Below are 12,811 nucleotides of genomic sequence, written 5' to 3'. Positions count from 1 at the left end.
GGATCCTTCCTTGCCTCTCTAGCTTCTGTGGCTGCCAGCGATCCCTGGCATGTCTTGACTTGTGGCAGCATCACTCCAGTCTCAGCGTCCCATCTTCACATGGCCTTCCTCCTGCCTGTCTCTGTGTCCACATTTCCCTCTTAGAGGGACACCTGTCATATTGGATTTGGTACCCACTCTAATTCTGTATGAACTCACCTAATTATATCTGGATAAACTCATTCCAAATAAGGTCACATTCTGAGGTTCTGAGTGGGCATGACATTTGGAGGGAAATCATTCAACCCACAGCATTTCCTCCAACGTCTTCCTGAACAAATACCACTAAACTTGACCAATCTCTTGGCCACTTGCCTACAGTAGAATCTCTTGGTGTTCTGTCAAACTCACGCTTTTCTGTTATATGTAGAAGGATAACAGAAATTAAATTAATTGAAGACTGACAGTGATTGTTGTTGTATATTCATTGATGTTCTGTCATCTCAAAATCATCCACTAGGTTTTGCAAAATGGTCACTGGGATGTGACAAATGTATCCTTGATGAACCAGTGATGTTAACATTCATAGAGAACATCTTCAATTATTTACATTCTTCTCCCCATATATGTACAACTTCCTTTTGTGTATGTGGCATCTTTATCACGTGAGATAATAGCGACTGCTTCACTTTGTTTCAGTAATTCAGTGAGAGGACGAATGGAAAGCAATTGGACAATTGTTTGGAAGAAATACAATGAAAGTTATTTTTCTTCTTATTCTCAGTAAATACTAGGATGGACCTAATATATCATCTGTGCTTCTGAGTGGGATGGAGAGGATGTAGTACACTCACCAGTAGGCTCTTGGAAGCCTTTTTTCTGGCAGAATAACATACAAAGTGCTGGTTGCCTCTCTGATCTCATTTCCTGGTTGCCGTCCCCTCGTCTGCAAGGTCTGCCTTCATACCAGGCTTCATCCAGGTCATGGAACATCAAAACTCTGGACTGATTTTGCATGTCCGGTTGGACACCCCAAGAACATTCTTCCTTTCAGTCATGGCACAGAAGCTGCCTTCTCAATGTAACTCACCCATAGTCCCTTTACAGTCCAGTGGGAAAAAATAGATGGTAAACAAAATAGCTAAAACTAGTTGCTTGACTTAATTATGTATACATTATATGGGGACAAAGTCCGGCACTGAGTAGGCATTTTTTAAAATGTTTACCCATGACTGAATGTATATCCTTCATGCTCTACCCAACCATGCATTTAGGATGTACTTCAGGGCCCCTCACCCTGGGTGAACTATTCTTCAGCTCGACCCACCTGAGATTCAGTAATTTGTGAATTGCTGGTAGTCATACCTCTTAGTGGGATGAAATTTAAAAAAAAAAAGAGAAAGAGAGAGAATCCCTGATGACGACATTCTCATTGTGAAGAGAGTGAACTCATAGATGTTGGGTGAACTCCTCGGTTGGCACAAACAGGACCCAGAATCCATTTCAGGCCTCCTGGCTCTAATTCTCGTTCCACAAACACTTACAAGGCCATGAGTTCTACCCTCAGAAAGTTTACAGTCAAGCAGAGAAATGATCCATACAAACAGATGGGCAAGTCTTATAGCTAGATACTTGGTGCAGGGGTTGTGCATAAACCACATGAGGAGATCTGCTTAGGGGTGTCAAAGAAGGTTTTTTAAGGCTATGCCCCCTAAATTGCTTCTTCTGAGATAAATAGGTGTTTTCCAGACATGGAGGAGAGAAAGTTTCTTCTCTTGTACTCTCTCCAAAGGAAGAAGTGTGAGTAAATGTGAAAAGTAATGAAAGAAGTCTAGCAGAAGCCTTGATGGTTTCTGGCAGGTACTATAAGGCATTCTAAGGAGAACTCACTTTATTTTGCAAACACAGTGCAGGGAAGCATTCAGGAGTTCTAAAATCCAGGGAGTGATATGAGGGGGATTATTTTTGTAGCTTCCAGGTATGAAGTCTGATTTTAGCAGTCTATCTGAGTCTCTTCCGCTCATAGGTAACCTTTTCTGTCTGGAATTGTGTAAGATTTCTTCTTTATCCTTGGAATAAAGGATTTTTCTTCCTACTGTTTCCTCATCAAAACTGCGGATTTAAGTCTTCTTTCAGTTCAAGGTAGTTTTTTTTTTTTTTTTTGGTAATATTTTTAGGGGGGTGGGTACGGGATGTCCCTCTGTTGACCAGGCTGGAGTGCAGTAGTGTGATCTTGGCTCGCTACAACCTCCACCTCCTGGGTTCCAGTGATTCTCCTGCTTCAACCTCCCGAGTACTGGGATTACAAGCATGTGCTGCCACACCTGGCTCGTTTTTGTATTTTTAGTAGAGACGAGGTTTCACCATGTTGGCCAGGCTGGTCTCAAACTCCTGACCTTAGGCTTTCTGCCCACGTTGGCCTCCCAAAGTGCTGGGATTACAGGCGTGAGACACCGCATCCTGCCAGTTCAGGGTAATTTTCTTCTAATATTAATCTAGTTTCTTCACACCTATTTTTCCTTTTCCTCCTTTTAGAATTCCTATCACATCTCATGTTAGGGTCTTCCAAATCCATCTTTTCTTTATCTTTCCTTGAGGATTTCTTTTTCCTTTTTGTCCTCCTTCTGTGTGGATATTTTTTATACATCACTGTTTGTATCTATACAGTGGCTATCATCTTACTCAATTTCTACCTCTAATATTATCTTCAGGAAGCCATTCTTCTTGGTTTGAGAAAGTCCTGTGTAGGCATGTGCTTCTCTGGTTTTTCTGTTTTGTTTTTAACTTTAAAGTGTGTATTCCTGCAGCACCTTTATTTTTCATAAGTATTGGCACTGTTTGGGTTTTTCTCTGCTTGCTGGGACCCCAGGACATGTGTTTGCTATTACTGTTTTGACAGATCAGATAAGGATGTTGCCTATCAACTGGATGAAATTCCAAGTCAAAGCACATTCTGCTTCTGTAGAGCAGCAGCTGGGCTGCCAGCAATGTCTGTTTTGTTCAGGGAGGTGGGGACCTTTGCTTCCTATACTCTGTCTCATTTAGAAATAGAAGGCATCAGCTCCTTTAATTAAGCCTTTTCTTGACTACTGAGGTTCAGCGAGAGAGGGGAGGCTGAGGTCTCTGGAGATTTGCAGGTCTCTGAGGGGCACACTTCCCAGAATAGGTCCTTTCTGGTCCTTTCCCCTGGATGCTCTGCTCCTGTTCTTCACATTGCATTCATATGTGGCCTGGCCTGTGGGGATGATGGCCCTGAATTTGCTTGGCCAGCAGTAAATCCCACAGAGCCCAAGACCTCACATGGAACCAGAAATTTATCAACACCAAAAGCTAGTTAGATCAGGAGGGGTTGAAAGACTGGAGGTGAGAGTGTAGGGAAGGAAGGAAAGAAGGAAGGAAGGAAGGGGAGAGAGCAGGCTGCTGTCTTCCCAGATGCCCCAGTGTTTCTCAAGGTTGGTTTGATCCTCGTCTAAATCAGAAGCACTGTGGGGACCTGTTAACCAGGAAGGCCCATTAGGAGTGTGCATTTGTTCAGCCAAGCTCCTTGGGTCACTCTGGTGCACACTGAATTTTAAGAGATGATTATTAGAGAGAGTGATTCCATTTATGAACTTCCTCGAGAATCAGGTAGTAATTTTCAATTTCTAGAGTCTAGTAAGGACAGATGTCAAGTGTTTCTAACATAGGGATGTACTTTAAAATATAGCCGGGGGTTTAAAGGCAACAAAAGAGGGATAGTTTAGGAAAAAGCATTTGAATTTTGTGGTGACAAAGATACTTTTAAAAGAAGCTTGTATTTCCTAATTTGTTAGAAACCTGAGGGCTGTTTATACAGCGGTCACACTGCCTACTTATGAGACATAACTTTGTTGTAAATTTCAGCATGTTCCACCATTGTGTGTTTCTGGCCATAGCTGTAGGAAATTATATTAGGACAGTTGTAAACCATACGAATATTTTAAAATCTTTATTAAATTTTATGCAGTGGGGAAGATAGTGTTTTTCTATAAATATTTATTTCTGGATTTGGATGCCACAGAGGTGTTTGCATTTTAAGTTTCTCTGGAAACAAAGTCCTCCTCAGCAGAAATATAGTACTAATTTGATGTAATGCGTTGCAATATCTTTTCAATTAAATTTTGTTTTTGTTTGAATGGTAAGAGTTCAGAAAGGGCCAGATTTAGGGAAGTAAAATAATTGGATAGAGATTAAGGATGAGGTCAATGAATTCAATGCGTTTTTAACATATCACAACTTGTTCAACACATCATTTATGAGACCCTACTGAGTTCCAACACCTATCCTAAGCATTGTGCCTTTTCCTCAAGGATTGCTTCATTCCAGTAATGAGAACAAGGGTAAGCCTCCAGTTCAACTCCAGTGAAGATGTGTACTAAGGCCACCAGGCAGGACAAATGGAGCAGAAGAGGCAGGGAAGACTTGTCGTGGAATTGGTGTTCCAACCAAGGTTTCCAGGTCAGGCTGGAGATGGCTTCCAATCAAGTGTCCAGGGTGTTGGAGCTACTGACTCAGAGGGATCACCACCCTCAAAAACAGATCTGCCCAGTCAAACAGTGGTTCTCCTGGGCTGGGCTGTGCTGGCTAGGCTGGGCTGGGTGCCCTGTTCAGGAAGAAATGTTGAGCAACAGGCCCTAGGATTGTGGAGGGATTCAAATACTATTTCAAGACGCATAGGTAACAAGAAGCCATTGATACATTTTGAGCAAAGAAAATATCAGATTGGTATGTTAGAGAGCTCACTAAAGGAATTAAAGAAATTGGGGGTCTGTAATGTTGCATTCTATGTGTAGGGTCACACTGAACAGTGGCCTAATGAGAAGTTTCTTCTTATTCTGAGCTTACGTTTGTTCTTCAGGATGTGGTTGGAAACTCCTACATTTCCACCTCAGACCTTTGTACATTTTAATGCTAATAGCAATTCAGAAAAATATTTTGGGCTCATTTATTTATTGTCTGTGAACAAAAAATTAATTAGAGAAATAAGTTGTTGCAGATTACTCTGTGGTTGCTTACATTTCTTCTTTCTTTTTTGGAATTTTCAGTTATAAAACTTTTTTATTGCTCACAATAATTGTACATATTTATGGGGTACATGTGATATTTTGATACATGCATATGATGTATAATAACCAAAGCAGGGTATTAACCAAAGCAGGGTATTTGGGATATCTATCAGCTCAAATATTTATAATTTCTTACTTTGGGAACATTTCAAATCTTCCAGCTGTTTTGAAAATAGGATAAATTGTTGTTAACTACAGTCACCCTACTGTGCTACTGAACATTAGTACCTATTTTTTTTTTATAACTGTATGTTTGAACCTATTAACCAATCTCTCTTGCTCCCCTATTCTTTCCAGCCTCTGGTGCTTGCATTTCTTCAATGTAGCTAGTATTTTAAGTTCTTTAAAAGGAATCACTTATGTATATTTGTTAATTTATAAAGAATTCTTTCCAAAAAGAATTGAGGTCACCAAGTATATCTGTACAATCTATAATGCTGCTTATACATCATTTTTTAAATTTTTGAGACAACTGTTTGCAAAGATTCTTACTCAAAAAGTATTTTATAAATAACACAATGTAAATTCTGAAAAGTAATGGATCTGTACTCTTTTCTAAATACCAATTTATAATTTTAATTGATTAAATGAGCTCATTCTCTTTCAGTCCAATTTAGAAAATCTTAAAATGTCTTTTTCTCTGCATTTTCTCAAGATTGTCTTATTATTGAGGTGTGAAATTTAATACAGGGTTTGTTTCTACAACTCCCCACAGTGACATGAATAGTCTTATTGCTGACGGTATCTTCAGTAAGGAAATTCAGTATTGGTGGTTTTGGCTTTCAGTAATGCTGCTTGAACTACAAATAGACTTCTGAGATGTGTGCCAGTGAAATGTAATGTGTACTTAAAGCACACATAGGATTCTGTGTTGAGGACCTCTTGTTAAGAAAATGTAGCTCAATATAGCTCACATATAGAAACCAAACGCTATTTCTTACTTTAGAAATTGTTTTATTTCAGGACTATGTAATAGAACAAATATTCAGACCAAACTGGAGCTCCAACTTTAAGAGCATAGTTTTGCAGATTTTAATATATTAACACAATATGATATGATGTAGCCTTTAAAATGTGTTTTTAAAAACCATGCAAATATGTGAAAAATGGTTGTGTTATAACATTAAGTGAAAATGTTAAGGAAAATAATGTACTGTGAATGCAAGTCTCTAAATATGCCTATCTCATGGCAAAACTATACTTTTAATAAATTTTCCAATTTTATTGCTTGTTTGACATTACCATAAAAACAGTGGAAAATTAACTTTATCTCACTTACTGGGAATCATTAGATGGATCAGCCTGACTAGGGCACAATGTGAGGTCAGCAGCTGGTTGTCCGTTCTCTGTTGGGAGCCACTAATAATCCCACGTTGTTTCCTTTGTCTCACAATGAACAGCAGCAGTGGGGGCGACGACTTGGACCTCACCCGTGTTCTTCTGCGGAAGTTTAGAGATCGAGATCTGCCCTGTGCAGATGTAAACCCAGACCAGTAAGTATCAGGTGCTCTCTGCAAAAGTGAACACTCCCAACTGGTAACATTGTAGCCTGGGAGGATCGTTTTTCTCCATGATTGGTTATTTCATGTCACAAGTTTACATTATAAAAAATAAAAATTAGCCTAATGAGTATGTTATTACTGAACGGGCCTTATGGGTATCACCACATAAAATGATCCGAAATAAGCTACATAATTACCCCTTTTCTCCCTTGTACGTGCGTGCTTTATATTATTGCAAAATAAATTATTAATTAATAGCATTCAATTTGTTTAATAAAACCCAAAGCTGAAAAGAATGAAGTAGCAATTAAGTTTGAATTATGTATTAGCTGTTATTTACTTTTAGAGAATACTTGCACATATAAAAAATTAATTATAGTTTTTTTAACTTAAAAGATTTAAAGGTCGGTACTGTATATCAATCTGGGGTGAATTACTTTGAAAATTATCTCTTTAGTGTTTAATCATGGTTATTGTGACAACCTTTCTATGAAACCTGGATAAGGGAGGCCTTTCTGTATAAACACTTATTTCCCTCTTATTTTGCTCAATTGTTATATATTGAAGATCTACTACAAGTAAAGTGCTGCTGTAGGAACTAAGATTAATACGGAATATGGCCCTGGTCTCAAGGAATTTACAGTTCTGGGTAGAGTAAATGAGGCAAGTGATAAAAGCCATAATGATTTATTAAGTGCCAGAAGTGTATGTTTTTAAGTAGTAAATATAAAAATCTAACAATAATACAACATTGGCAATACGTTTTCTAATTTATGATGACATATTTTGCACATTAGTCATATTGGTAATTAGTGTGAGACTGAAAAACTATTAATGTTCCCAGTAAGAAAGAATTAATAGATAATTAATTATGTTGCTTCACTCTAGTTTTTGCAAAACAAAGTAATTTATTTAACTAAGGCTTCAGTGGTAATGTTTTTATTTTTCTCCTCTCTAATGGAATACACGGGGTGTAAAATACATCCACCTTTGAAAAGTTGAAATGTAACTTAGGGCCCCGCTGGGTCCAGCCCTGGCCCAACCTGGGATCAAAGAAGAGCCAGTCAGAAAAAGAAAAACATTCTTTTATCTAGTCCTTCTCCTTCAAGGGGAAAAAACAAAAGGTGCAATCAATAATTAAAAGACAGCAGAACATATTGGACATTTTGTTTGGACACATATTTTACTTCCAGTTCCTTTTACATGGGTTGCAATAGAGTCCCAAACTCTCCTCCTCCCCTCTCTCTGTTCCGCGAGCTCCTGCCCTCCAGCCCAGCCTGCAGATCAGCCTCATTGCTTTTCTCCTCTGTCCATTCTTCTTCTACCTTCCTGGATTTATGTTTTTGTGTTTTCCCTTTTCTTTGTGAAATCTACCTAATCTATCCTTAACTCATTTCTGTGTTTAATGATTTCTATCTATTTTTGTGGTCAGCATAACAAAAGCCTAGGGGAGCTAGGTACATGAAAAGATGCTGTGAACACTTGTATTAATAATAATTTATGTCCATGTTATACAAATAGGGCTTGATTCACTAGGACCCCAAATCAAAGCAAAAAGTTTTACTTAAAACTTGTAGATTTCCTTCTGTAAGTGTAAAATATTGTTGAATTTGATGATATCTACATTTTACTTCCTTGAAAGACTTGGGCAATCACTTGATAATTAACTAGAGGAAACCTTTAAAAATAATAGATTAGATTCTACTGATAGGTTGTTTTTCTGATGAGATACTCAACTCTGAGTGTCAACTCAAGGGTACTATGTTGAACTTCTGATTTGTTCCTCCCTCTCATACGAAGACAATGAAGAGCTCTACAAAAATCCACTGTCGTGTAAATCTGATCTAAAATATGAGTTTTCTCACAGTAGTAGGTGATGCATAATTTAAAATTTAAAATGTGTTAAAGTTGTCAACTTTTAGAAGCTGATGGGTAGATATACATATTTAGCTTCATTTTACAAGGCTTACATCTGGTGGCACTTCAGTGTCGAATTCTCCTACTATTTCTGACACAAAATGGTCACTTTCCTCACCCATTCTTGTTAATGCTTTACTATAGAACAAAAGTGATAGCAAATCTTATATATCTATCAGACTTAAAAAGCCAAGTGAGGAGATGGGTAAGGTTTATTTTTGTAATTAAAAAGAAAGTTATTAGATTGCAGCGATATAATAGATCATCTCGGTACTCAGGAAAATCTAGAGGGCTCATTATTAGCCAAAAGGTGGGATCTTCAGAATCTGTCATGGCTGGTGACAGACTCCCTCTGAGGGGCCTGTAAAGATGAAAGTTGAGGCCACGGATCAGCAGTGTGTGCATACCAGGGATCATGATAGAGGGGTAATATGGGACCAGTCTGCCTCAATCCAAATCTCAGCTCCACTCTTATTGGCTGTGTGACCCATGCAACTTGCTGAACCTCTCTCTGCCTTCCTTCATTTGCATCAGTGTGCTCTCAGTTCTGTAGAAAAAACGGTCACCTCAACAGCAGGGTAGCTTTTGTGGAGAGCTTTTGTTCTTTTAAGGTAAGTTCCTGCCTCAGAAAGTGACTCTCAAGACAGTAGGTCCTTAGAGCTTCTGCCTCTCTGTTCAAGATTTAAAATGCACCTTAGCACTTTGGGGAGGCCGAGGTGAGCAGATCATGAGGTCAGGAGTTTGAGACCAGCCTGGCCAACATGGCGAAACCCCATCTCTACTAAAGATACAAAAAATTACCTGGGTATGGTGGTGCACACCCATAATCCCACCTTCCCGGGAGGCTGAGGCAGAAGAATCTCTTGAGCCCAGGAGGCGGAGGTTGCAGTGAGCCGAGACTGTGCCATTGCATTCCAGCCTGGGTGACAGGGTGAGACTCCATCTAAAAAAAAAGAAAAAAAAGAAAAAAAAAGAAAAAAAAATGCATCTTAGATGATTGAAAACTCCAGGCATCCCTGTAGTAGAGAGAGCTATTTCACGCAGTGTGTCCAAACCTGAAGGACCAAATGACTGGGCTGCAGCAGCCTCTCTGCAGCTGTGTCCTGTAGGCCACTTTAGGGAAATGCTTTGCTAAGTCGAAGTTTATTTTTAGATTCCTAAACTTTAACAGAAAGATTATGTAGAAACATCTGATTTCTCATAGATCATCCCCTCTGTCTCTCCCTTTTATGGACATTCACACAGCTTCTTAGTGAGTCTGTTGGAACACAAAAGTTGTTGGAGGCTGAGAAGTGCTCAAAAAACTACCTGTCATGGGCCATTATGTACCTCTCATGGACACGTAGTTTTGCTCTATAAAAGGGAGCTAGGAGAAGAATAAGGGAGGATTTGGAAGAGAAAAAGAGGACTGACATTTTGAAGTCATATATTAAATTATAAACACTTGTTAACCATCATCTAAGGCATCTGAAAAAGAAAGGCCTGCTGAGTTTCAGAAGTATAAATGGAATTATTTTTTTAAAGTACATATCAGATACAGTACTCTGATTAAATACATAACTCCCTTAGGTATTATTTCCATGTAAACTCTTAGGTTTCAAACTGGAGTCCCTATAAGCTAGTCAGCCAAGAAAGGAGTGTGGAGAAATCTTTACATTATTTTTATTGTTTCAAAAATTACATAGACATTGTACTTTGCTAACCTGGTTAATAGAAATGGCAAATTTCTTTTCACTGGGCCGGGCTTTCATTAATTGGTGTTATCGTGCTGGCTTTCTCATTGGAGCAGCACACATTTTGCATAGAGCTGGGATCTCAACAGCTGCTTCACCTCTCTGGACCCCACCTCTTCTTCTGAAAAGCAGGGCTAGTAAGGATGGTGGTAAAAATATCTTTTTCAATTTTCAAGTAATTAAGAGTAATTATCATTATTAAAACAAATTTTGATTTACAAATGCTAGAACAAATATTTTAAAGTGTAGGACTCATAAGGAAATAGAAATCATAGGGAAACTGTGGAATCCAAATGTGTTTTTGAACCACTGCTACAAATGGTTTTCATAACTGTTTCTGTTGCACCATATTTCTGCAACAGAAAGTTTAATCAGAAAGGTTTAAAATGGAAATTTAAAAATTGTTTTTCCTTAAGTGATGATTAAATTACTGTGTCATGCCACAAAAAGGAATTAGCATCTTGCTGTTTATTAATTGCTACTTGGTACCTGGTTATGAGACTGGAAGCCTAGCCTCAGGGTCCACCAGGAGCCGCAGCCCTGCTGTGAAAGTCCTAGGGAGCCCTGTGATACACTCAGTACAGTGAGAAAAGTGAGCCCCATGTAATATAATGGAAATTCTGGCGTTGTAATAAAACATTGTCATCAGATTAACAGCTCAAGCTGTGAAAACAAATGTAAGAGCTCTGCCTTCTTGGCAGTAAGAGATGATTATCTTGTGAACTCTGTTCTAGTCTGATGGAACTCTCCTTTGCAGAAATACAATGGCTTTGTAAATCTAAAAGATCATTCTAATTCTCTCCTTTGTTTTTTAGGATGAATTCTTCATGCTGGCACACACATCCCTTTTCTCACCCAGAATTCCAGGATTCATGTGGCTGCCTGGTAGGTCTCTGCAGCATTTTTGATCCTTTTAAGTCTAAAATTCAAGTGAAAAAAATGAGTTTGCTCCATCTATAAAAATGTTCATATTTGTACCTACGTCTCTATGACTTTTTGGTTTCCTGGATTAGTTGTTTCTGGGGAAAGTTTCATCACATAAAGTGAATATTTATAGAACACAGATGCTATAGAGATCGACAGTGGCCCCTCTCCTTCATTGCCTGCTGCCTTTGGTCATTAACATTCCCCTGGCATTCATTAAGAAAATGAATATTCTTCAAGTAATGATAAAGAAGCTAGAATTGCCCTATGGAAGGAAATTTTTCTAAATTTCAAGGCAGCATGACCTTAAGGCTCTTGCCGTATTTTTATTTGGGCTAGATATTAACAGCTAAGATGCCCCTTAGCTCTCTGACTATGGTTGATTCATACAAAAACATGTGGAAGTAGGTGTGCCACTATTAAGGTGAGAGACATCACTGTCTAATCTGTGAAGGAGAATAAATTGAAATTTATTTGGAAAACTGATTGGAACTCATCTCAAAGAAAATCTCAGACTCTAATTAACAAAAGGCATAGACCTGCTAGCCACAATCAATAAGCAAGTATGATGGCAGGTCTAATTTATAGGAAAAAGGGAAAAGAAAAAATACATTGAAGTTAATTGAGCATCTATAATGGAAATGGCCACTTGGAGAACACGTTTACAGGGCTTTCCTATTTAGTGGCTCATGAGATGCAGTTCTCCTTAAATAGGTGTCAACCGAAGGGAAGAAACTGATACAAATTAATATAGGTAGAGTTTATTTGAGCCAAAGTTGAGGACAGCTATGTGGGACACACTTCCAAGTTATCTTTGGAAGTGCTCCCGAGAGTAAAAAGGAAGCTCAAGTGAAATGGCCTTAGTGTCTAGGGTGTCAACTGAAGTTCTTTGTCTCATGGTCAAGGAAATCAAGGATGTGGACACACCAAGAGTGAACTTAGAGCAGAAATGTAGTAAGTGAAAGGAAGAGAAAAAACGCTCTGCTTCAGAGAGGGATCTCAAAAAAAGGTTGTCATTTTACAGTGAAGTGCAAGGGTTTTAATAAAAAAGCGAGTGGGGAAGGGTGCTCCATTTATATAGGGCTCAAAAAACTGGTTAGAACTAGGTGTTTCATTTCCATAAGACGCGAATCCCCGGCAGTCCCCACCCTATCTGTTTAGTGCACATGCAGATCCTTAACCTAAGTTACTCCATATTGCTTATCTCCTCCTACTGTGCATGAATCAGGGGCAGAACCCTTTTCATTAATCCATTTTCGTGCTGCTGATAAAGGCATACCCGAGACTGGGCAATTAACAAAAGAAAGAGGTTTACTGAATTTACAGCTCTACATGGCTAACGAGGCCTCACAATCATGGCGGAAGGCAAAAGGCACTTCTTACATGGTAGCAGCAAGAGAGAGAATGAGAACCAAGGGAAATGGGTTTCCCCTTATCAAACCATCAGATCTCATGGGACTCATTCCCTACCATGGGAACAGTAAGGGGGAAACTACCCCCATGTTCAGTTATCTCCCATTGGGGTGCCTCCCACAACATGTGGGAGTACAAATCAAGATGAGCTTTGGGTGGGGACACAGAGCCAAACAATATTACCCTTCAAGGTGGATGTGCCTGGCCGAGGGTAGCTCTTCTTTTCTATAGTGTTGCAGCCATGTTCCAAGCAAGCCCC

At 39.0% G+C, this 12,811-nt stretch overlaps 1 protein-coding gene across 1 annotated transcript in view; it reads left to right on the top strand.

The window, feature by feature from the left end:
- The window catches only part of ABCA13 (ATP binding cassette subfamily A member 13), a 502,662-nt gene that overhangs the window by 303,650 nt on the left and 186,201 nt on the right, over positions 1 to 12,811 (top strand). The window contains exons 44-45 of the mRNA XM_073008854.1: positions 6,467 to 6,556; positions 11,031 to 11,100. Of these exons, the coding sequence (XP_072864955.1) occupies positions 6,467 to 6,556; positions 11,031 to 11,100 (160 nt within the window). The remainder of the gene's footprint in view (positions 1 to 6,466; positions 6,557 to 11,030; positions 11,101 to 12,811) is intronic.

The sequence above is a fragment of the Chlorocebus sabaeus genome, chromosome 21 (assembly GCF_047675955.1).
Source record: "Chlorocebus sabaeus isolate Y175 chromosome 21, mChlSab1.0.hap1, whole genome shotgun sequence".
NCBI lineage: Eukaryota > Metazoa > Chordata > Mammalia > Primates > Cercopithecidae > Chlorocebus > Chlorocebus sabaeus.
This window is presented reverse-complemented; position numbering and strand designations above follow the sequence as displayed.